The following is a 26,786-nucleotide window of genomic DNA, read 5'->3' as shown; positions in this document are numbered from 1 at the left end:
TACAGTTTTGATGATTCTGCCAGAGCACACCTGCCAACACACATTTTAACTGATCCAGCGGGATAGACTTACAACATATGAGACAGCATGGTATGTTGCAACCTGGCTTGTCTATTTCTGGACGAAAATGTTTGGATAACAAAACTGAGCAAACACCTTTGAAATCCAGAACCAATATTTACCCATGGTCATCATAGCTCTGGCATTACTGTTCAATCACTGTTCATGTAATCATAGCAAGAAGTACGCTCTGTACCTTGCTCCTGTGTACTGATTAACTGAAGAAACCTTGCATTAACTGGCGACCTATCCAGGGTGTACCCCGCCTCTCGCCTATAGACTGCTGGAGATAGGCACCAGCTTCTCCGCGACCCACTATGGAATAAGCGGTAGAAAATGACTGACTGACTGACCTTGCATTAAATATCACACTAGCTTTGATGTATACGTGACACATCCTCTCAGCCACTTTAATCATTGCCACATTGTCGCAGTTGAGATCTTTTGGGGATGGAATAAGCATGCATCATTTCAGTTTGGTGATTTAACAGTATTTCATGGCAGGTCATGTGTGTTTTCTCTTGAATAAGGATTTAGGGGCAGATTTGAATTGCAGGCACCGGGTGAGGCTCCCTGATGGGTTCCCATGCCCAGTGTTTCCTGTGCAGATCAGTGAGCTGACATGAACAGTGCTGATCCCCCTCACCCTCACCTCTCGCCCCCATTCTTTAGAGATACCAGTAACTAGGAGGTAGGACACCCAAGCGAGCCTCAAGAAGCTCAAACCTCAATTCTGCAGATTCCAATGCATTTTATGCAACTTTACAGTCTTTTTTCCGTCAACTGAAACATCGTTTAGAGAGCAGCTGAATGCCTTATAGAGGCCTCATTGTAACAGAGGCAAATACATTTCATTACTAATCCTGTCAATTTTAAAGATTATGTAAATGGCAAAACGGAAGTGACTGTCAATTTTGCAGAATTTTGTGAATCATAATTTGTCGTTCAGGTGCCTTTTCATCTGTACTCATCTGCTTTCTCTCACATTCACGCTGACCCTCGCCCCTTGAGGTGTTGTGGGTCTAAAACCACTAAGTCATAAATCCCATTAGTCAAGGATTCTGTGAGGGATTATGAGTCATTTTCCCAGCTTCAGCCATACAAATGATCACCCATTACCTGAAAGACAGAAATTCTTCATTTAAAGTTTAGTTTTTTTTCTGGAGAACTTTACATTTTTAAAGAATATTCATATAAATAAAACAAAACTTTTTATGTCTTATAGTTTCGCAAAGACTTTCTGAACTATGTAGGACAATAATCTAACATCTAAAATCTCCCTACATGTTAGGCTAAAATTGCAGTTCAAATTTCTACCTGAATTCCCTGCGTTCCTCTGGTTTTGTCACCTCTCCTCCCATCATCTTGCACTTACATGTCATCACAGATTGGACACGGCAGGACTGGTTTGGGAGACGGAAGTTTGGATCCCACGGTCAGAGGTTGTGTAATTCTCTGGCTGGGGTTAGATTGTGCGTTTGACTCATAATCGGTACTATGTGCCGTTTCACATGTTCATTCAGCTCTACCTAATTACTGAATGGAATAACTGTGGAAACTATAAGCAATACACTGCACAACATCAGGTTTTGTGAAGCAAACCTCGGAAATTAACTTTAAAGAAAAAAGAAAAGAAAGCCTAATAGATCGTGCATATTATCCATAAAGGTGGGATCAGGACCCCCTTTTCATCTTAGATAAAGTGAAGATATTAAAACTCAATTTCCAAAACATGTATACTCCAGAAAGAGAATCAACAAAGTAAGAAAAAGCCAACAATAATTAAAACATTTGAAATGACCCCGAAGAGACAAAGTGACTTAAAATGTGCAAAGCCATAAAGGCCCTCGTGTCTTTATATGTTGCTTTGTTAGAATATTTTATATTGTGTTGTCTGAAGGTCTTTCAAAATGTGTCTTTGAATGTTGGCTCATATTCAGTCTAGAACCTCACCAGTTTTAGAGAATTTAGTTTTTGGTTTGTTACTTAAACCCAAATCTCAAATAATAAACCAATGTTTTGTCGACACACAACTTGGTTAAAAACACATTTTGAATTGGATCTTCAAGACTTTTGTCTCCAACAACCTGCCACCAACACAATTTCTTCTCCTTAACAGAATCTATACAAATACAGTGTGTTCCAGACTTTGATGCAAACAAACAAGCAGATTCTTGTGATTTTAAATAGTAGGTAACAATTTTCAAGTCAACTCGCCAGATAAATCTCATGCTCACAAATTTAATTCAATTATTTGTTTCACAGAGGACTGGATTGTTTTAGACTGCTATTCTCCCTTCATAAATTCAATCATCAGTTTAAAAACAGGGTTTTGTATTTACTCATGTGCTCTTTCTTTTACATTACAGTTGGTTTGATTGATGTGAAACATTTATGAGTGACAAAAACCAAGAACAAAAGAAATCTGTAAGGGAGTCAAATGTTTTTTACAGCACTTTGCTTTTACAAGACACTGGACGTATGCCACATTTACAATAGCTTAGACAAGTCTAATTCAAAATGTTTGCTCTTACTTTAGTTTTAAATCCCTTTTCATGGTGCTGAAAGACATTTGGTTCCTTTTCTGTATTTTCTAAGATAACAGTTTGTTGAGGTTCTACAGTTCCACAGGGTTCCTTTGTTAGCACGCCGCTTCCCTGGCAGAGCAATCCAGTCGGCCCACAGGGGTCATCAGAGGAGAGACAGGTTCCAATTATGATCATTATTTGGTAAATAAGATGTCAACAAGGTGTTTCCTTGACACTTCGTTGTGTAACAGGGGGAAGGTGCAGAAATGAACGCCCCCTTCTCAATGGGACCTCTAATCTCCCCTTTTATGTCCCCTCCTCTTCTGAAGTGCCTCGGCTTTGGCTGCCATGTGCAGGTCCAGGGCTGGCGCTTCTTAATCGCAGGCGGGGTGAGTGTCCTGGCAAGCATGTGTTTATAAAACTCACTTGTTTGGGCACAATACTTGAACTAACTTCTTTTGAGCGAACAGTGTGAATCTGTGCAAAGCCTTTTCCCAAAGTTCTTTGGGAGGCGACAGCCCATTGAGAGGAGAGGAGAAGGGATTACCTTCTTCGACAGTGGTGCATTTCCGAGAGAGCTGATTAGCTCTGCATTCATTGTTAAATCGAGCAAAGGAAGGCCCTAGAGGAGTGAAAGGATCCAAATAGGTGGGCCCAGAAAGAAAACAGCCACAGGAAGCCTTGCACAGGCAGACCTAAAGTTTTCCCAACATTTCTTTCCCCCCACTGCTGAGGAGGCGCAGCGTGAAAAAGGAGATTAGCATACAAAATTAGAGGCAGAATGATTTTTAGGGGCAACTTGCTTCATGCCATCCACCCCCACGGCCCTGCTCTGTCTGGACAAAGTTAATTAAACTAGTATTAAACAGCGAAGAAACTTCCAAGCGCTCAGCGAGGATTACAATGATGAAGGAGAGAATATTTGAGAGGTATTTGTTGGGGCGTAATTGAGAAAGGCGTGAAGGAAGGAGAGTTTGCTGGATGGCTTTCCTTTCTCTTTGGTTCACCACAGTGGGAGCAGAGTGAAAAGTGAGGCTGTTTGCTCTGAACCATGAAGTATTCATGTCAAAGACAGTATGTTAAAGAAGGATGAGCACTTTCTTCAACTTAAATGATATGCACGATTAAGGGATTTAATATTCTTTCATTACACTTTAATAAAGAGGGAATGAAAAAGGACACTAACAACAAAGCAAAGCTAGAAAGAAAATGCTGTGCAATAAATTAACAATATACAGTACAAAGTGCTTCATTTTATGTACAATTAAATACAGCAAGAGGGCAAAGTCAGGGTGAGCCAGATGATAGGGGAAACAAAAATGTAACAGGTAATATCTGCATGCATCGTAGAATTATTTCAGAATTAAACAGGGTTTTTAAACAGCTGTTGCACCAGATTATCAACTCTTTTTGAATAAGTATGAGAATAAATAATGTGAGTAATTTAAAAGTCATTGGGAATTGTTTCAATGCCATGCCACTTTTCAAAATGTTGTAAATAATATAAAAATATATCTTAAATACATTGTCTGTTTTATCATGAGACTCTGTGTTCGTTTCTGGAATAAACCTTAATACGAGGATAAATGTGACATTTTTGTCCAGAACACGTGTTATCTGCAGAGTCCAGATGTGTGATGGAGCTGCAGAGACATGAAGACATGGATGCACGTGGGGGAGTGATGGGGATGCTCAGTGCTTTTTCCTCAGCCTGAGGTTTTTTCGGCGGATGGCGGCGCTCTCATTTCTTCCCCTCTGACCTCCCTTCTTCACACAAAAGTACTTGGTCACAGTCTTTCTGCACTGATCGCACTTCACTGCGCAGCACCAGTGGAACTTGCAGTTGCAGCTTGAAACCATCTCGGCCTTGCGCTCCTCCACAGCCAGCCCACACTCTCCACACAGCCTCTTGCAGCTCCGCTTCTCCCACTTGTTTAGGTTCTTGCCTTTCTTTAGGCATTCGCGGCCCTCTGTGCCTGGCAGGCCCAGGGTGCGGTTCTCCAGGCAGTAGTCGGGTGACTCTTCAAGGTGGACCAACTCCTTGCGGGAGATGGAGTTAAAGGTCTCTGCGATGGCACCCCGGCTGGCTGCGCTGTTTCCAGCACCTCGGAGGAGATCCACCTTCAGGGCTCTGTGGTACTTCTCCTTCAAGTAGTTCCCCACCTCCCTGAACTCTGGCAGCTGTAGCCAGCAGGTCTGAGTGGTGCAGCTTCCTGAAACACCATGGCACTTGCATGTCTTCTGCATGGTCCCCTTCACAGCCTGCAGACACCAAAAACAAAACACTAATTTCAGGCTAATGTACCCCAAGTCCACTAGATTTTAAAGATACTGTTTCCCATAAAGATGTTTGAAGATGATGAGATAAAGAGGTGTTTGAAAGATACTATGAACAAAATTTGAGAAGATATACACTTTTTCAAGAGTAAATCACATTGTTACGATCATTTCATGATGAGTGAAATACTATTTTATTACAACTTTATGAGCAACAGTGTATGAGGATTCTGTTAGATTTACATGTGATGTTTTTTAACAACAGTGCAAGGTCTACAGTGTCTTGCAAAAGTATTCTTGCCCTTTGAACCTTTTTCACATTTTACCACATTACAACCATAAACCTCAAAATATTTTTTGAAATATTTACTGTGATAGACCAACACAAAGTAGTGCATAATTGTGTAGAGGGAGGAAAATAATGCACGGTTTTAAATGTATTTTTGCAAGTAAAAATATAAAAAAGGTGTCATTCATTTACATTAAAATCCAGTGCAACCAAATGCCTTGAAAAGTCACCTACATAGTGAATATAGCCACTGTGTGTAATATAATCTCAGTGTGAATTCAGCTGTTCTGTGAAGGCCTCAGAAGTTGTTAGAGAACATTAGTGGCCCAGTCAAAGTCCAAACCTAAATAGAGGAATGTTAATCTGACGCAAGACTTGGAAATTGATGTCCCCAGATGCTGTTATTTTGAAAAGTAAAATGGGCAAAAGATAAATATGTTGCATAAAAGATTTGAATCTTTATTAAAAGAGGAAGTTGGTTCTACAAACCACACTTTTCGGATTTCTATTTTTTGAAAAGGCTTAATTTTTCTTCTATTCTGTATTGATCCATCACATATAATCCCAAGGAAATCAGTTGAAGTTTGTTGTTTTCAGACAAACCTGGCTCGAACAAATACAGTTGGAAGGTACTGTACATGTGAACTTTTGTGCTATGTTGTTATGTCTACGTGCAGATGAAAGTGAGCATACAAGTGAGTGTGAAATTGCTTGTGTCTGTTGATTGATGTGTTGTCAAATTAACAAACTATATTGTTAAAGCTTCTGACATGAGTGAAAAAGAATAAATGCACTGAACAGAAGACAGCTTCAAGGTCCACAGCTAAGTGTCTTTGTCGTCCTCTGTGTCTCCTGACTTTGACCGACACAAAACAGATGTCTGTTAAAAAGGAAGGGCGCTTTCTTTTCGTGAAGAGGCAATGAACTTTACACCGATGTGAGGCTGGATCAAAGTTTCACATCAAGTCCCATTGTCCCTCCCAGGATAAATAGGAGTATTTATTTAGCATGTTCCTTGTCAACATGTTTTCCTGTGAGTGGGGACCCAATGGAGAGTCCCATTGAGTTGAGGAATAAAGAAAAAGTACTTTTTTTCTCTCTTTCTATCCCCATTTTTTTCTGTTACAATGATGCTCCAGGTGCCATAAGGATCCCAGGGCCCTACGGGGGGGAGCAAAGGCACCATAAACAAAGAGCACTTCAGCTGCACGCCTGTGGTCCCCTCAGACTCCCCCAGGGCCAGACAAAGACCAACATAAATGTGGGATCCTTATTGCAAGAATAAAAACTAAAAACACTTATTTTAAGGAAGTAGGATAATACCGAATGCTTTGCAATGTCTGGCTCCCCAGGATCTTTAATTAAGCCTGCACCGGCGATCCCGGGATTCTTGAGCTGAAGTATTGTCATAAAGTGTATTCAGCACGGGTAAATAGGCCCTTCTGGTACACCGAACACACTGTTATTATTGGGGACGAGTGGCACCTCACTTATAGAGATCTGAAAGGGATGCTTGGGTGGCACACTCAGTGTAATGCTGACCAAGAATAAAAATTATTCAAAGGGTGCTTTACACTACGCACGCTGTTGGAGGACCATAAGGGATTCCCAAAATTTCAACCAGGTTACCACCCAGTTTAAAACTTGGTTCAAGTTAAGTCTCCCACAGCAACCTATGCTGGCGCATCTTTCATTTTAAAACTGATGGAGTAAATTCAGAGCTCTACCTTTCGCCCAGCTTCATTGTTGTGAAGATTCATGGCCGCCCGGGCATCCTGCCCGGTCTCCAAGGCATCCACAAACTGTTTGGAGATGGCCTCACCAAAGCCGACATTATCACTGCAGCCACCCCAGAGCCAGCCATGACCACCTGAAGTGGACAAAAGGAAACAGATTATTCGTTATTATTTTAAGTCCCACAAATCTTCTGGATGTTAATGTACAAATTCATCAAAGTTTCTGACCTCGTTGTCCATTCCTGCTGTCATCACAGCCACAGTTGTCAAAGTCTCCAAGACTGCAGTTCCTGGTTAGGGTGTACATAACCCCAGCAGAGCTGATGGCATGGACGAATGCAGTCTCTCGATTTGCTGTTTGTAGAAACAACTCTTTCATAATTGTTTCTTATAAATGCATCTCTGCCAACATATTATGTTAATAATCAAATGTTTCAGCTTTTTTCTATAATAAATAATCAAAAACTGAATGAACTAATGTGTGGTTTTAGTTTTTGGGACTGTTATTTCTTGTTATACCTTGAGTTATGTAGTGAGTGGGAAAAAGTCAAGAGAAAGAGATCTAGCAAACAGGGACTCCGTGCCTGGATATAAACACTCATGGTACCAGGCCCAATTTGTCTGTAATTCACCCCTGTGACAAATGACTGCATGTGACAAAAATTGTGATTTGAGACACAAACCTTCTGGCGGAGTTCAGATATATGTAATTTCTGCTCTGGTTCTGACCAGTATTGTCACTCTTATGTATATACAGACATGGGTCAGCAAGTTCCTCTAAGAACTGTATCACCAGAATATTCTTCTTTATAATAGTGAGCGATGCAGTGGTTGTGCAATATTTACTTTATACCACCTAATCAATCCATTCAGGAGGATGGAACTACAGTTATACAACTGTCAAACTGTGATTCCAAGAACATGGTCTATAAGTCATTTATACTCAATAGGTCTGTCAGCACTACAACAGACTTGTTATTTTGCCCCAAAAAGGCACTTCAGTGTAATGCTTCACACATTGTGGATATCAGAGAAGTTAAAACACTGACATGCAATCAGACTGCAGCCACAGTCAAACCCTCCTCATCTGTCTCAGACGTGGAGAAAAAATATAAATCATACCTGAAGCTAAGCAGTTAAGCAAAAGGAGAGCAGCTATTGGCTTAATGCAGACTGTACACATCAGCAGATGCTTTGTTCTGACAGAGAACACATAAAAAGTAAAACTAACTGTAAAACAAAATTTTTTTTTTCCCTGATAAACCTAATGCTCACAAAGAATAGATTTGGTCATCTTGGTGGTATGGCAGTTTACTCCCTGCTCAAAGTAGTTGTCTTTGCTCCCCCATGTTTTCTGCATAGATGATCTTTGTGGCTAAAGTTATAACTCCATCCTTTTACAGTGTTCCTAATAAGCAGCATCACACCCATTCAGCATATTCAAGGAAAGCAGTCCAATGTCCCACAGATGACACATATGTATTCATATATGGAACTTACTTCCTGTTTTTAAGAGAGGTGTGATTATAAAAGTTTTTTTTTATTGTCAAAGAGTACTTTTAAAATTACCTAAATGCCATGCAAACAATGAAAAAGCTAATTAAGATGTACTGATGTGTCATATTTTCAATATTTATAGGTTTATGGCTCTAAACTATGACAATATTTGCCCTATGAGGTTTTCCAAAAAACAACTGACATTCAAAAACATTTCGTAATCAAGGCCTTGGATTGTCAATACTTAAAAACTGCTGGTAAGCTTTCTACAATCTGTTCAGGACTACAACACATCTGTGAAGGTATTTAGTTCCCTAAATATTACAGAATTCATATTAGCAAATTAATTTGATTATTTGTTCTTCTAATTCTCAATAAATTGATCTTATAGGCTGAACTGTATCTATTGGCAGAGTAAACATTTTTATTTATCAACAGAAAAGACAACACCATCAGAATGAAACCATAAAAAAAAAAACACAAATACAATCACAATAGCCATTTAACTTGCTGCACAGAGATACTGGAGCTGGTTTTAAAGGTTTGCGAAGAGTGTGCACTTACCACTGCGTAGGCTGCTGTGTGTGGACAGCTGCAGAGCTCTCTCGGGGCAGTTCCAGCGGTCCCATGCAAACTGGTATTTGCATTCCTCAATGCCACTCTGAGCTCCTGCTGCCACACTGCTTGAGTAGATCAGGTATGCCTGCAGCAGCGGCACAGACACAACATGGTGTCACACCCATATAACAACAACACAAGCATCTTACATCATGCAGAAAATCATCAGATAAAGCCATTTTAAGGAGCCTGATGGACTTAATGCTCACGACAAAGACAAGCCCTCTCGTTGAGAGTGTTTTCTACGTATGGATCACACATCAAATGCAGCATAGAACAGCTATGCTTGCAATTTTCAGGAGTAAATAATTATTTCAGATAGATTTCAGGCAGCATTTTCATTCCTTCCGTTGCATTAAAATTAATGAGCAGTTCAAATCATATATTGGATAAAATAAATTTTAAGTAAATCATATGTGAAGACAAAACTATAGACAACACTCTTTCCTCTTGAAAAATTTAATTGAATAGTTTATTAAGAAAAAAAAACTAAATAAGAAAAAAAAAACATGGCAAACTTTAAAATCTATCTGCTGTTTAAGCTCCATGAACTGATGAGTTTTCTCAGAGCCCTGCACTCTGTGCCTGGCTTTCGCCTGCTGCTCCAGAGCCTGCTCAGCCTGCATGAATGATAATATAACTAATATGTCTCAAGTGGCCTTCAGGGAGATGGAGTACCACCTCTTTCACAGGGATCTGGCTCTCTAATGATGACCACCCAGAACATCGCTGCCTGCCCTCGCTTCTCAACACACTCAACCCTTGGACATACACAGAGCTTCTGAATAAGGTCAAGTGTACCAAGAGGGGAGGAAAAAAAATCACAAAAGGCCAAGAATATCACTGATTTAGTGCCTTTGTTGTATGCAGACAGGTACCCAGAGCTTGTCAATACACTTGAGCTTAGATAACACAGGGAGTGAGGTTTATCTTCCTCTTTTGCCAAAGGGAAAAAAGAGAGGAGGAGAAGATCAAAAGAAGCCTGGCTTACCTTGGGTCCGGTCATCAGGAAATTATTCACTGACCTGGAAAAGGAGACAGCTTATTTCAGTCGGGAAAGCTCAGTGTCCACCACAAATTCCTCCACTAGCATCTCTCATTAGTGTGCTTTGGTACATGTGAAACTGTGACACCATGTGGGCATCCAAATCTTGGTGAACAGCACTGAAGAATGTGTTCAAATTATTCCAGGCAAAACGAACCATTGCTTAAAGAAAGGCCATGGTTCTTTTTTTTTTTGGCAATGTTCTTATCTCCTTTAAAATCTCGCTAATAATTTTATAGCTGCAAATAAATAGATTTCTAACAGTCCCAAGTCTCTGTTTGGAAGACGTTGCGTAATTGTATAACATATCAACTAATCTATGACCAAATAGGGTGTAAATTAATTTCTGATTTTAGTTCAAGTCAGCCTATTTACACAGCACCAGTTCACAACAAAAGTCATCTGACTGGGCTTTATAAGACAAACAGGTCCAATTCATATCCAATTGTATATAAATATATAATGCAGAATATATAATTATATATAATTAATCTATAATTAAATAATCAGACTCAGCTACATACAGTGTATCTATAATGTTATATCAATAGAAGCAGCTTTGAAATGGTAGTTATGGCTTTCCGCTCAGGGCTGCACAGACTAGGGGGCGCCAAATGTCAAGAATTTAAAATAGAAAATGTAAAAACTACTTTTCACTTGATCCCCCAGTTAGTATTCTTGTTGCTTATTTACATGTTTACTGCAGTTGGTTTTTAAGTGGCAGCTTATGTTTCAGTGTAAAATCAAAGGGCCATTTCATTGTTTGTAAGGAGTCTGGTACAGTGATCACAGATGTGAAAGTTTGTGATTTGTGAAACTTTTACTCTGTTTTTTCAGTTCTATTTTTGAAATATACCTCTTGATATTTATCTGTATATCACCTCATATTAGATCAATATTTTTTAGTTCTTAATGCTTCTGACAAGTTACAAAGTAAATGGATTTTGTGGGACATAGCCTCTATGTCTCTTTTTTCATTCAAACATCTAAAGGCAATAATGCACAATCTGGCAAACCCAAAAATATCTGGTAAATTTAAACATTTACATTTACCAGAAAATATGACCTTTATGGAAGCACTGAAAACTCAAAAGGTATTAAATAAATCAAGGATTGGGATCTAATTTCTGTAATTTTCGCATTCCATAATCCATATGTCTTAAGTAAACTATTTAGGAATTATTATTTAAATGAGAAAAAATACTAATAATACTTTGTAAAGTCAACTTACCAGCAGCAGTAGGACCTCATGTGAGTCATCAGAATAAAAACGTAGAAGAAAACCTCCCAGTGTACGAACATCCTGACAGGTGAGGGGTAGCTGCGGACAGAAGTAGGGATGCAGAGGAGACTGAGCGCACGGAACTCCACCAGGAGCTATCAGGATTCAAGGAGGGGGCTCTGAAATGGAGCCGCTCTCGTCCCAACAAGAGATTATCTGCTTAATTAAAGATTTTCCCCCCTTCTTAGTTCCCTGGCCAATCAGAGGTATTGCACCGAGGAGACTGAAATGATCAAAAGGGCACCCTGGGCCTTCAGGGCCGGACAACGGTTGTTCCCCTGCCTCCATTCAGCAGCAGAGGAAGATCTATTTAATCCTATAGGAAAAGTGTAACAATGATCCCTCGAAATTCTGCTCAGGAAAAAATGTTTACTTAGGATATCTATCGGAGAGCTGATTACAGAGATTAGTGGATGATAGTGAAGTAAAAACTGATTGTTGGGATGATGAGGCCTCGAAAGTTGTAATTAGGAAGTAGTTTGAGCTTTAACAAATGTGTGATTTAATCAGGGTATATCGCCCCGAAACTCAGAGGCTATTACTCAAACAGATGCGCTAAAATTCGGTTTATATTTCAAAACAAACTGCATCACCGCCGGAAACAGGTAGAAAAGTATTTCAGCAACTTTAAGCGTCAAACAACGCCAAAGCAGATTATTTCTTGCGTCCTTCAATGGGACATGCCAGTGGTCTTAAAAGAATATAAATTAACAACATGATTTTTTTCCTTTTTTGTCATCCTATATTGAACATTTCTTTTTTTTTTTTTTTTTTTTTTTAAGGTTTGTTCCACTTTATTTAAGTGGCTGTAAAGAGCGGTTGCAACATAAAAAGTGAAGTGGGACACAGCGAAGTCCGAGCTATGAAACCACTTCCAATACTAATCCAGACGATCCTTTCCTGACACAGGATGAAGGGTTATTCCCCAACAACCTCGTCTGACCCCCAGGTCTCTTTCCTTTTGGCTCAGGCTGGTTTTTTGCAAACTTCTTGTGTCCAAATTAGGATTAGAGAAAGACACAGAGAGAGAAAGGTTATTTAGAAGGTGATGGTGGGGGATTTCTGAGTGATGTTTGTGGATTACGGTTTAAAGAGAAATGATAAACAAGAGTAGAGAAAATAAGAAAGCATCCTGTTGTTTTTGTTGTGGAAAAAATCCATAAATATATAAAAAAATGTTTCTCAAACAGCAAGAACACAGCACATGTATCAAAGTTATGTATTAAAATAGTCAAAGAGCATCTAAGCTTTGTGATAGTTAGGGAATAACTTATTTGAGATTACATAAAAACGCTGTAACACTTCTTCACTAAGCTGTTGGTGAGCTGAGATGCAAGTCTAATGGAAAACACTGTGGTGCAGTAATTGATAGGACAAATAAATACATACATACGATTTCAAGAAACTCTTTGTGGTGTTAGAGTTCTCTTTACAGTCATAAATAGCTACACAATGCAGGATAATCTTTTGTTCACATTTGCTATACAACTTTAGATTTTTTTTAAAGTTTCCAAAAGCTCCATTAGTTGTTCCCTAATGTTTCTTGGGTGTTTCAGTTACTGTTGTTGTTTTGTTTGTTTGTTTGTTTTTTTCATTTAGCAGATGTTTTGTAAAGAGCTTTGCTCATTATTCTTTGACATTTTTTCTGTTTTATGCACACAAATATTTAAAGATGTGATAAAGCATCATGCTTTTAAAAAATGAATTGTTATAATAATACCATTACATGGTGATGATAAAAGTAATCCTGATAATCATTTGAAGCATTCATTGTTTTAGACATTATCATTTTAAAATGTTTTCATAAATAAACAATCAACACATTAGCTGATAAAATGCTGAATAAATTATTGCTTGAAAATCATCTTCACTTAATATTAAATTATTACAAACGATTTCCACATCAGAAAAATTGATTTTGTTGGAAATACTTTGACAAAGTTTTATTAACAAGGTATTTGTTTTATTTTTTATAATATAACATTTTCAATCATAGAACATGTAAAAATTATATTTTCACATGAGTACAGTGTGGAACTAGTCTTTTTCTATTACTGTATGTTTATAGTTTGTTTTGAAGCGCTTTGTAAATAAATTTAGTATGGTATGGTTATTAGCAACATAACATAAGTGAAAAAACAAAACAAAACAAACAATAATATGATTTTTTAATCATAATAAAACAAAAACACAATTCAAATTATGTTGTTTTGAACCCCTACTCAAACACAGCTTCCTCCACACTTATTGGGATTAGAGTCCCAAGAACAAGATGTTTTCAAAGGAAACTGTGAATTAAAAAGGTTCTTATTATTCAGTAAATCTTTATTTTAAGGCTTCATTTTACTGTTATATTGTGTCATTAAAAGCTGCAGCTGAAATTCTGCCCTATGATTTAGATTGCTAAAATAAACATCAGTAGGTATTAGTTAACTCGCCTTCTTACACAAGTTTATCAGTATCCCTCTGAAACTGTCTGGCTGGCCAGTGAATTGTCAGGGGTGTTGCATGGCATGAAAAGGATGGCCTGACAGTCAGCAGCCAATGAATAGAGGGTTGATGTCACTGTTAGGGTGACAGAGGTCAGCAGCGGTGGCTCCACTTACAGATATGGACCAGGCTCAGACTGATGGCTGCTGCTCACAGTGACACAGACACAAAGAGGGAAAACTATTGCAACAAGTAAATAGCCTCTGCTGCTTTCTGACACAATACACAGAGGATCGACTGTGCATTACTGTTCACTTGCCATTATGTCCCAAACAAATTGAGCAAGAACAGGAATTCTTCAGATGTTTGGACAGTCTTGATAGCAAACGCCAAAGACCATTTGCTGACCCCAGCAAGGGAATTATCTTCCACCTCTGCCCACCTCTGAGCAAGTCAGGCTTAAACACTGGAAACTGAAGGGGATTTGGTGCTGGAAACAAACCTGATGACAAGAAGATTCAAACTCCCTCACCACCTATAAAGACAAATAGTGTTAAAGTGCATCCCTGGTTTTAATGCCACTGAAAAAGCTTTATAGTAATGTATCTGTACATGCCGATTTGTTTTTGTACACAAAATGAGAATTAAACACATCATTAAACCTTCCTGTTGTGAGGTAAAACTTGAGTCTTCAGTCCTCAAGAGTGGTCTCCTAAAGTTTCAGATTCTTTTGGAAAAACAGTCAAACAATATTGTCTGTCTCTTGGTTGCACCACAACCTATTTAAATCTCACCTGTCAGATGACAGGTGAGATTTAAATAGGCAAATCAAGACAGAGACAACAACCACTAACAAGTGAGAAACAAAGAGGTTTTCTGTTTGTCAAGAGGTCGGTAACATAGATTCAAAAAGTCATATAGTTCACTAACATCTGGTCCAAAGTGTGGGCAAAAATGGTCAAAAAAGACCTGTTAGACAAATGTATTGATGAGCAAAATGTTTAATGCAGACATGGAGGTTTTTAGTAACCTGTATATCATATAGTATGATCTAAAACTACATGAAAACATTGAATCCCTGTGTGTCACCAAAAATCTGGAATGTTAAAAAAATATGTACTTAAAGAACTTACATTCACTGTCATCATAAAAGGAAATTACACTCCCTTCAAAGTCTAGCTGCAGCACCACTTAACTACGAAGCTCCACAAGGCTCCATTTTAGGCCCTGTGCCATTTCCTTTATTTTGCCTTTGAGTTCCGTCTGTACTAGTTATGATATGGCCTTCCAATGATTTGCTATTAATATTCAGATCTATTTCCACATAAATTAAAACATACACATAAAGTGACTTCTTTAAACTTATATTGCTTTATCCTGATCAATTCAACATTACTTCTTCTGTCCAAAACCCTGTAATATTTATATCCTTAAGATTTAGAGAAAGTTAGTCATGGGTTTATTATCTTTAGTCTACTGTAAATCGTTATATGAAGGCATCGATCAGTCATTTCTTCATCGCCTTGTTGGTCCAGAAATCAGCTGCATGACGTCTTACAGGAACCAGCAAAGGGAAACAAATACTATATGTAGCCTTCAGGCCTAACTTCACTGGCTTCCTTTTTGCTACAGGTTTTAAAGGTTTACAGGAGTCAGTGACAGCTGCTGATATTAACCATATTGGCAGGGTGCCAGAATGACACTAGAAAGGTGGGGGTGTAGCATGGAGGCAGCAACCACCTGATAAAAAAAAGTTGCAATCTGAACATGCTTTGCATTTCTTTTAAGCATGTGCAGTCAGTGGGGAAGTTGGTGGCCTCCTTGGGTTGAGTGGCCACCCCCTGCTTGCTGCTGAGAATAGGAAGACCGGGTTATATGCACTGAGTGGAGTTGCAATAAATTTCATCCAGCCCCAGAATCTCAGATAATGCCCAGCATTTTTATTGGTTGGGGTTGACGGGGGGGCAGGAGTGGCTTGATGGCTGCCTCGCATATGCAGGATCTTATATATATAGAAAGAGAGAGAGACAGAGAGAGACCTAAATATATAATTCTAGAAAGTTACATAGGCTCAGTAAAATCAAGTACAACTTTGTTGCATAAAAGTTTGGTTTATTTATCTTACATACGGTAGATACAAAACATTCATTTGAAATAAAAGTGCCATTTCCCAACACAATATAAGTGTTGCTTTATTATAGAGAACATTTGATAAATATTACAATGGTGCTTTCAAAAAATGTCATAAAAAGTTTTATTTGTATTTTAGGCAAATTCTTGTTTTCTTAAAGAAAAGTCTAAATAGATTATTTTCTTATTCATTGTCTTTCACTTTAAACAAACATGGATAATAATGGCTGTTTAAAAGCTAAAAGAAACCAAACATATCAGAAGTCCTGCTTTTTTTGTATGTTGCACTATGAGCTTTAAGGATGTGTATAACCATCATAAGGCATTTGGGCCAAACATTTCAATACCGTGACACATTAGAAAAAAATAAATAATGTGCCTTCTCCATCTCTCATAGGCCGACTTTGCTGAGTTGGAGAACATCAATAACTTAAAGGTCTTTTTTCAATGCAAGAGAAAGGCCTGCATCTATAAAGTAGGCTTACAGATGGAGTCGGATGTGGCCTTCTATCTAAATGAGTGCAGAAATTTGTAATCCTTACACTACAGGTGTTGAAGCATCCCCATATATGACACTTTGGAGCTGTCCTCTTCCAGGGCCACAAATGGCAACAGCCAAATGGAGAACTGACTGTGTTGATGTTAATTTTCAACCTGCCAGCTCATGTTTTAGACTAAATTACCAAAAGCAAATTAAACCTTAGCGAAAAATACACAAATACTACATTAAAAATCCACATCTTACTGGGTGAAATAAAGCACCACTGATTTAAAGCAGAGCGACTTCTGCCTTGCTTGCAGATAAACCATAAAGGTTTTAATAAAGCTTCCAAAGTGCAATAGACAATTAATAACTAGCAAACAAATATAATATGCAAAACATTATTCTGTAATTACTGCCTCTACACATAGCTTACACACTTTTTATATGTTTTATATGTTTTTGTTGGTGCTGTTTTCATCTGGCCAAATATTTTACATCCATTCTCTTAATGACACTGTAGTTTTATGATGAAAAAGCTGTTTTGCACATGTAGTCAAATCTCCACTAGTAGCAAACACTTGGTGAAGACACTTCAAAACTCAAGAGTTTCACAACTTTTAATGGAAACAACTCTTTGAAGCTGATATTAGTCTCACAAAGAAGCTTGGTAATCACCACCACATTAGTGAAATGCTGCTGCACTTGTTGCTACGTTGTGTCTCGGTTCGGCATGTTGGATTGCTGTGAGAGTTTGTAGCGCAGCCTCCCCCTCGTACTCAGCCACTTTTATAGCTGCCGTCACCTGTTCGCTGAATGCGAGCAGCGATCATGTCACTGGAAACCCTCTTGCGATCTCTGGCCAAACCCAAGAAGCACATGAGGTTGATAAAGGCAGTGGTGATGTTGAACTTGCAACCAAACTCACTTGTAGCGTAGTCGAAGGGAAATGTGTGATGGTAGTTGTGGAAGCCCTCTCCTGGAAAAAAAGAGATATTTTATATAATATATATTGATTTTAATCTAAACTATTGATCCAAAATTACAAAACATTCAGCACAGTAGTCATTTGCCTTGGATGCAAAGGACTACTGTGCTGAATGTTTTATGGACTTCTTTTGACACCATAGATCATGAAATCTGATGCCAGAGGTTTTCAGACATGTCTTTCAAAATGAGCTACCATTCAACTAACTGGTTTACAGACACTCTATCCAGCTTCCTGTACATTATCATCTGAAGGACCTGCTCACCACAGATTCAGCTTATTATTCAAACTGGTTAAAAGGTTTTTCTAAGGAAACCCAGCAGATTGCATTTAGTCTGTAACTTGCAGCATTCACTCCTCCGGGATGAGCATGTAGCGACAGTGTATCATACGTTTAAGTGTAAGATGATGTCAACCAGAATGAAATAGCGTGTTTCAGTGGGATTTATTTGTACAGATAAAAGTAAAAAGAATCTACTACATGACTGTAGCTGAGCTGCAAACCACTGCATGCACCATGTAACGGATAATTTGATGCAATATTGAGACTAGCGTCAGAATCTGGAAGACCAAAAAAGGTGGACTGTCTTATAATGTAGGTCACAAGCCTCCTAAATCTAATTTCACATATTATATCACATGTAGACCCTACCAGCTAAGGCTCCTCCAGCATGATGAGGGATACATGTAAAGTCAGATGATCACTTAGCTTTGATGACTTGGCATCTCTTTTAGAGACACCCACACAGTTGTATATCACCAGTGTAATGAGTAATTCTGCGTTTATCCATCATCATCACATCATGCTCACCTTAGCTGGTCACTATAGTTCAGGAGCTTCTATCACTTATTTTTAAGCCAAAGGTAAATAAAAAGACTGGAGAAAACAAAGCCTTGAGCTTTGAACAGTGAAGTCAGCATGCAGGAAAGATGAACTTGAGCTCTTTGAAAAAGTACATCAGCTTCTTTATAAATCTGTAAGAAAATAATCCTAATTACATGATTTATTTATTGACTAAGTAAATTTACATTATCCTTGTCACATCTCAGTCAGATCAATGTGGGTCCTGTTTAAAATAAAACAAACAATAAACAAAATGTTTTTATCCATAATATACTTACCTGATTTATAGCAACACCCAACAATTTAATCTCCCCTTCATAACATGGTGAAGTATCCATCTTTTATAGCCAGCCTATACATCTTCCTCATTAATCATTGGAACATGCTATCTACATTGCGCCATTCCTCATTTTAATTCAAATGATTCTTAATCTGGTACAGTATTTTCTAGAAGAAAAAACAGTCTCCTGAAACTACTGATTCAGAACATACTTACTAGAAGAGCTGTTTTTTGTTGAGGAACAATGAAGTTATTGTTAGATTTGTTAGTTTTAAAGTCAGTAAATCTTCACTAACTAAGAATCTCTAGATGTGTAGGGAACAGGAAAGTAATGTGGTGAAATTAAACTCTTAAACATAGTGCAAGAAATATGCCAAAATATGTATGTTCTGCTAAAAAAACTATCTTAATGGAACAAAAGATTTGTCTTTTTCATTGAAAAAGCAGAACGTCAAGCCCAAATCATGACCCCTCCGCCCCGTGCTTGACAGTTTTTATTGAGCGCCTGTGCTAATGTGCTGCAAACATGCTACAGTGCATTAAGACCAAAAATTCCCTAATTTGGTCTTATCTGTCAAAAATACATTATTCTGGACATTTTGTGGTTGATTCAAAGACACCTTTGCTAACCCAGAATACACCATAACTTAATTTTGATTAACAATACGCATTAAAGTATTTTCCTGATTGTATAGAAATTAACATTTAACATCCCAGATAAGGCATTTAGAGCCTAATATGCAGCTATTGGGCTTTTTGCAGTTTCTGTGAGCATGGCGCAGACTGGCTGTGTTGGGAGGTTCATTCCAGGGCAGGTTGGCAACTGTCTTAAATATTTTCCTCTTTTGAATAATCCATCTCCTTGAACTTGAACTACACAGAGTCCTGCTTTGATAAAAGTGACCGTGCTTGCTGATGATCGATTGATTAAGCTCATAACCAGCAGCACTTGGCTGCTATTTCACCTCTTTAAAACTGAAAAAGGCAATGCTATACACACTGGCTTTTGCTCTATTCGTTCGGATTAAAGTTTAAAGTTTAGCTTTAGAAGCCGATACAAAACTGATATTACTATTGTGTCCTGATACATAAAACCCTTAAATGGGCAAAGACTACTGCACATTTGACCTCTAAAGCTGGTCCAGCTGGACCAGAAAAACACAAATGTTACCTGAAAATGTTTTTGACGGAGCCCCAACCTGAGTGACTTTGAAAGACATAAAATCATTATTGAAAAGCTAAAAAATGAACAATGAATGCTCACCTATGGCACTAATGGCAACAAATGGATTTTCCCTAGGGTTAATGGTCTTGTCATAGGGCCTGTTGCCCCACATGTGTGCAGCGCTGTTGACCAGCCAGGTTGCATTGAGCACCACGGTGTACCTCAGAAGTCCAGGAACAAAATAACCCACCGCCAAGGATTCCCCCCAGACGTACCAGGGCACCAACATGGGAATGAGGAAGCAGAACAGCACTACAGACAGCTTGTAGTACCTAAAGGGAAGTAACAAGATAATGTCATGAGTCAAAAAATATCATCAAGACCATACAAAACTAGAAATGTTGAACAATGTGGAGCTAATAGGTATAATAAAAGCATCTGCTGACATAAAAATCTACTGTGAGACCAGTCCATAGCACCTTGTACAAAACTATCTTCCAGTTTTCCTGAAAAATGACTGAAATTCTGGGATTGCTTCCAGAGGGTAAGGAATGATGAAGTGTCCACTCAGTGGAGACAATGTGGTCATGGTCATACTATGACCATATTGGTCATTTCACCAGATACAGTGTAGTCACATGAATGACAGGATCATTTGTAACTCAGACTGCATTGCATTAATGTATGTGGTACATCTTTAGTTGCAACTTTTATTACTATTGATTGTAGCAAATTAAAAGCACGACTAACTATTGCCTCTTGTTTGCATGGATTGCATATTGAAACACAACATTCCAACATTTCCTCACCGTTTCTGGAACATCACTACTTTATCCACCTTCAGATCTCCCAGCTCCAGCTTCTTTCCCTTTTCGATGACGTCAGGATGTTTGCGGACCAGCAGCCAACCAATGTGGGAGAAGAAGAAGCCCCGTTTGGCGTTGTGAGGGTCTGCGTCTGTCTCTGAGTACTTGTGGTGGACACGATGGTCCCTGGACCACTCATAAATGTCATTCTTTACATCCAGAAAAAAAGATATAAATTATGGATAACACTTTGCACTAAAGATGTGAAGAAAAACAGAAATTGTCTATTAGAGTTAAATCAGCAAATTTCCACCTAAATGTATTTTATTTGGATTTCATGTGATAGACCATCTCTAAATAAGTTATTTAATTTTAACGAGCATTTGTACATTGTATTCCAAATAAAAATCTCAAACTTGAGGCCAGTATTTGTATTCAGCCTCCTTTGCTCTGATACACCTGAATAAAAAAAAGTGACCAAATACGTAGTAGTCAGAATCCAGCGATGTCATTTAATTTCGCGAAGGCATCAGAGGTTGTTTAGGCAACATTAGTGAACAAACAGCATTATGAAGACTAAGGATCACAGCAGAGAGATCAGTGGAGTGGCAAGAAGAAAGTTAGTGTTGAACAAAAGTTACAAGAAGACAAGTGAAAGGTTTGCCAGAAGCTCGGTACGGGACACGGCAAACGTGAAAGTAGGGGATTTGTTTAGAAAAGACCAAAAGTGTTTGGCACTGATGCAAAACTAATATTGGACATCACTCCCTCACCATGAAACATGGTGGTGCAAGCATCATGGTGAGGGACTGCTTTTCTTCACCAGGGACAGGGAAACTGGTCAGAGTTGATGCAGAGATTAATGGAGCTAAATATAGTGCAATTATGTAAGAAAACCTGTTAGAAGCTACAAGAGGTGGAGGTTTGCCTTACAGGGCCAAGCCAAAGTTCAGACCTAAATTCAATTGACAATCTGAGCAAGATTTGAGAATTGTTGTTGTAGATAGAGCATCTATCTGTGCTAATGTACTGCAAACATGGTACTTTTTCATTGAAAAAGCAGAACGTCAAGCCCAAATCATGACCCCTCCGCCCCGTGCTTGACAGTTTTTATTGAGCGCCTGTGCTAATGTGCTGCAAACATGGTACAGTGCATTAAGACCAAAAATTCCCTAATTTGGTCTTATCTGTCAAAAAGACATTATTCTGGACATTTTGTGGTTGATTCAAAGACACCTTTGCTAACCCAGAATACACCACAACTTTATTTTGATTAACAATATGCATTTAAGTATTTTCCTAATTCTATGTGCTTGTATCATAACACAAGCACACAAAGGAAGCAGAGCTTTATGTGCTTGGACTATTTTGAGAAGATTCATTTACAAAACAATCAGTTTCTAGATCTAAAAAGAATCCCAGCATTGTTGACCTTCCACTTCACAATTATGCTCGGTTTTGTGTTGCTCTATCACATAACATTTCAGTAAAATGCTTTAACGTTTGTGGTTGCAACTTGGCAAAATATAAAAAAGGTTTAAGGGGTACGAGTTCTTTAGCAAAGCAGTGCAACTAGAGTTGAAGGTTCTGCATTGACATGTCTGTCTGTTTTACCTGAAATGCCATGGAGTTGGCAAGAGCAAGGAAGACTCGCAGAGGAAAAGAAGCCTTATAGGACCTGTGGCTCCACAATCTGTGCGCACCAGCAGTCACACCAAGAGCACTCATCAGGTAGCACAGTGCAGCTGAAAGAAAGCAGAGTTATCTTACAGTGGAACAGTCACTGCTACATCAACATGCCTTTTACACCATGAGAATAGAGTCAATGGAACACCATGTTCTTTTCATAACACTCTGACCCTTCTGTCTGTTTTGTGAAAAGTTGGGAACGTTCTGGTCAGCCCTCGGACTTTGGCTTTTCTAAAACTGGTGAATCCATGTCTCTGTGAGGCCTAGACAGGACCAGCCAGGATCTGAGACTCGAGGGCTGACTGGCAACGAGCATTCTGTGTGGTGCCATGAGCCTCACAATGGAATGCCTTTAGGGGAAGTGATTGTGCTTTGTCTTCCCCTGTGAAATAATATGCAGCTAAGCCTGGAAAAGAGAGGAAAAAATAAGCAGAGCCATCGTGGAAACAGAGTAGAGATTGTTTGGAGACTTGAGTCATGCCACAACAGTCCATATATCTAGGTCACAAATTCCTGTTTATCAACAAACTATTTTGACAACAGAAATTCAAATATTTCTAATTTGGGACATAAGGTAGATTCAGAAAGCAGGGGGTTTGAACTGCTATAGAAAATCTGAATAAATGCGTTAGGGTTTGTGAAGATTTTTCCTATTATGATGTGTACCTTGTATGATCTTCTTATGCATTAGGTTAAATAGGTTAAATGTTAAAGGCTGCATAAATACAGTTGAGACTAGGAAGGAGGTTCACCGTCTAGCAGGACAATGACAGTAAACACACAGCCAGATCTACAATGGAATGGCTTAGATCAAGCAATATCCATGAACTAGAATGGACCAGTCAAAGTCCAGACTTAAATCAAATTGAGAATCTGCACAATTCATCAGTCAGTCAGGAAGGTCTCAGCATGTGTTGGTCTGAAGATCTATTGCTGCTTCAGGGGCATACACTACAAATGAAGGAATTTTGCTCCTGAGGAAAACTTTGTGTTTGTAATTCACAACTGAGTTGTGCTAAAAAACGCTGGGCTCAAGCATAGGAGAGAGTCTTCTTCCTAGGGCCCCAGAATGCTCTAAATTAATGTTTTGGTGAAGCTTCTTAAAAGTTTGCAACCATGCAACTTAATCCAACCACTGGACAGACTTACATGAATATTATTTATTAAACTGAATTTAAGACAGCAGAGTTGCCACCTTTATTTGTTTATTTACACTCATTTTAATCTCCACAGGATACCAGTTTCTATCACTCATTTCTTACCCTGCCCCTTGTCCCTGTATATGATAACAGCTTTATAAAAGTCCTGAAATTCAGTTCTGGCTTTTGGTTTAGGTGTGCCACCCCTAGATTATCTATTCACCCCTTTGAAAACTTTCAGGAGATGTCCAGCTAGCTGTACCATTCAGAGGTGTACAGGTGATTACTTATATACATTTGGGAATACATTGGGCAGGGTGCCTTTTGTCTGAAGATAAAATATATTTTAGAAATGGGTACAAATAAAAAATATAAAAACAACTAGGTGGGTTGGAAACCTTTATACAGGCCCTTCCTCTGAAATTAGGCCAGAGTGACTCATTCTCCATTATTCCCACAGGCTTGATCCCCCCAGGCAGTATGCACCGTGGTTCGCAGTGATTACACAGCATCAGCACATTCAATTCAAACAGAAACCTGCAAATACTCACTCCATCCAAGAGTTAACCATGATGCGGAAGGGATTAGAACCAATCCATAAAGCGCTCCAATATGCAGAAAACACATCAAGATTATATTTCTCCACACCAGGATCCTCGGTGGTTTCTTCCCCTCCTTCTCTCTGTACGTGTCGTCAAAAACGTCTTCCACGGTCGATGTTTCCGCCATGGCATCTCCGTTCTGTTGCTTGTCAGCGTGATGAATCCTGGTCGCGGTCATGTTTCTGCACAGAGGAGCCACAGGGTGAACAAAACAAGGGGATGGTGTTGCTCAGTTTGATGCGCTGCGCACAGCGTGATGCGGACATACAGAGGACAGACACGGCTGGCAGCTGCGCTCCTGCAGCGCCCACAGCGGGCAGCTGCAGCTGGACTGCCACCCTTCAACAGGCATATTATCTCTGCCGTCCAGTGGTTTTTCCGCCTGTATATGATAAATGGCTTGTGTATCGCCAATAGATCTATTTTTATTGGTTAAATCATTTTCCAGCGCACCTAATGTTACTACCGATAGTTTATGTCAGTTTTACTTGAATATTTTCTTATAATTTTTTTTCTGCCTGTTACAGTAGTCCTCTCAGAGAATTATTTAGGACCTTTCCTGTCTTCATTTAAAATAAATAGTCGTTCTGAAGACTTGGTGACCTCCCTAAAAATGTTGACTTTTTAACTTCCTTACCATCCTCCCACCCATCACTCAAATGACATGTTCTTTTCTCTTTCCCATTTCAAAGAGGGTCTCCGTCTTACCATAATTATTCATGAGTGAAATAGGAATTCATGGTGTGATGATTTAAAGTTTCATTGTTGGTTTTTCATGCCTCATGAAGATCAAAACACATCTGCCTTACTTTATTAGGATGCTCTCTTGTCTTTCCTATTTTGAATAGTGGCCAAGAAAGATGGGTGGATATGTCGCATTATAAGTCTACCTCAGAAAAGCAAGAAGTCGCCAATTGCTACATTTCCCCGACTTGAAGAAGAAGATGAAGATAAAAACAGTAAATACGGATTGAACGCGCTTTTTTTCCTAGTATTTTCATTGATATGAAATTCACCCTACATATCATAGCAACCCAAGTCATCCACATACAATGAAATAAAGACAAATTAGTAAGCAAATTATGTGTGATGAAGTAATGGTACAAGAAACAAGTATTGAACACCTGAAAAAAGATGAGCAAAAAGGCATAAAAGCCAAGAAATCTGATGAAAGTCAGTGTTTAGAAAGCACTGCTGCTGCTACCAATCAGTATCAGCTGATTTAATATTAACTGATGTGGTAATGAAATATTTCTCAAGTATTGCACAAAGTGGTGTGACAGGTAAAAGTAAAGAGACCTTCACAGAAAGGTCTTACTGCTGCGAAACATACTAATGGCAATGTGGCAGCTGCATTGATACATTTTTAAAGCTTCGGGAGGGTGGGGGGACACAGCAGCCATAATGCGGAAATGGATTATTCACCCAAAACTGGCAACGGCCAGGTAAGATTTCTAAAAGGGGAGTTGAAAGAACAATCAAGAGAGTTATCCATACATATTAGTATTGCACATAACCACAATGGCCTCTATGTGCACTCATTGCACTAGACTCCATTGCAGAAGTTAAGGGAAGCTGAAACTTGTTTAACATTTGTTGCAGAAGATTTGGACAAGCTACTGAAATACTGGGAGAATAAAGTCTGGTCAGATGAGGCCACAACTGAACTCTCAAATGTTATCACACACACCATGCATAAAGGTGTGCCGGTAGAAACATTATGGTGTAGGTTGTCTTAAAGCAGGTACTGAGGGACATCATATGATTGAATGACGGATGAATTTTTGATACAAGGATAACCCATGTGGATTTTGAAGGCAAAACAATAACCCAAGATATAAAGCCAAGAAAACAAAACTTGTTTTAAATAAAGAAAGTAAAAGTGCTGGAATCGCCCAGTCAATCACATGATTTGACTCCAATTGAAAATTCATGAAATGAACTGAAAATCAGAATCCACAGAAAGATGACTACTACAGATACTTATTTTAGCCTACATTCAAGATTAATATTGTTTTTCTGTTAAAATTATAGGGATTGGAGAAACTTCTTTGAGCCAACTCACCGTTTGTTCTTCCTGTGCAGTGACCCCGCACCAGATCCGATGTAGGCAACAGTAGAAGATGCAATGCTGCTCCTGCCCTGAGGTCCTTTTAAAGCAACATATTGTGATGAGAATATCACCAGTAAGCATCCCATTGGCTGTTTGCTTAACCAATGTTTAACTTTTTTTTTATATAACCCAGAGTGGTTACCCAATCTTCCCTAGCATCTCAAACTCGTGAGGTTGGGATTAATCATTGCAAGAGTTTGGAAACAAAGGTCTTCCATTTCACACCATGATGTCATCCAGCAATGACAATTCTGTTTTTAGGTCAGTATGATATAACTGTGTTTTAATCAGCATTCACAGATCCTACTTGCTTTTTCACACAATGTTCTGCTGCAATTTTGTTAGGAAGATATTTATTTTATTGTTCTCAACTGTGGAAAACAAGTTACTTCAGTACATTCAGCAAACCTCCCTGCTGTACTTAAAATAGCTTGTGTAAAACTTTGCAACCAGAACAGTTGCTCTTGTACAAAAAATACACATTGCCTTCAATGATGTATAAACTAAAACAATTTTAATAAATAAAAATATATATATATCCTTAAATGCTAAACCTGATTAAGATTAGCTAGACTGGCATTTAATATTAACCTTTACTCTGTGCCAGTGCTGACACAATCTCAAAAAAGTCCGTCTCCTTGTCTAAAACATTCATCAACAATATGATCTCAGATGAACGATGGTAACCTGGAACAATTTTTGCCCTCCTACTGCACTCTCCTTATATTCTGACCTTTAGTAAACTGGAATAAGTGGGATTCACTCGCAGTCACTTTGAATCAGATGT

General features: G+C 38.7%; 2 protein-coding genes across 2 annotated transcripts; both read right to left on the bottom strand.

The window, feature by feature from the left end:
- Positions 1–3,700: 3,700 nt before the first annotated feature.
- wnt8b (wingless-type MMTV integration site family, member 8b) lies at positions 3,701–11,482 on the bottom strand. Its single transcript, XM_047352092.1, has 6 exons — positions 11,282–11,482; positions 9,997–10,030; positions 8,952–9,090; positions 7,119–7,244; positions 6,882–7,024; positions 3,701–4,850 (listed from the first exon to the last, which is right to left on the bottom strand). Exons 1-6 carry the CDS (start codon positions 11,350–11,352, stop codon positions 4,281–4,283), a joined length of 1,083 nt encoding a protein of 360 aa, XP_047208048.1. The 5' UTR covers positions 11,353–11,482; the 3' UTR covers positions 3,701–4,280.
- Positions 11,483–15,857: 4,375 nt separating this feature from the next.
- Positions 15,858–26,102, bottom strand: scdb (stearoyl-CoA desaturase b). The gene is made up of 6 exons (XM_047352107.1): positions 25,952–26,102; positions 23,836–24,068; positions 22,071–22,201; positions 20,460–20,665; positions 19,750–19,982; positions 15,858–17,352 (listed from the first exon to the last, which is right to left on the bottom strand). Exons 1-6 carry the CDS (start codon positions 26,083–26,085, stop codon positions 17,153–17,155), a joined length of 1,137 nt encoding a protein of 378 aa, XP_047208063.1. The 5' UTR covers positions 26,086–26,102; the 3' UTR covers positions 15,858–17,152.
- Positions 26,103–26,786: the final 684 nt, after the last annotated feature.

This window comes from Girardinichthys multiradiatus, chromosome 22 (genome assembly GCF_021462225.1).
Source record: "Girardinichthys multiradiatus isolate DD_20200921_A chromosome 22, DD_fGirMul_XY1, whole genome shotgun sequence".
Classification (NCBI taxonomy): Eukaryota; Metazoa; Chordata; class Actinopteri; order Cyprinodontiformes; family Goodeidae; genus Girardinichthys; species Girardinichthys multiradiatus.
This window is presented reverse-complemented; position numbering and strand designations above follow the sequence as displayed.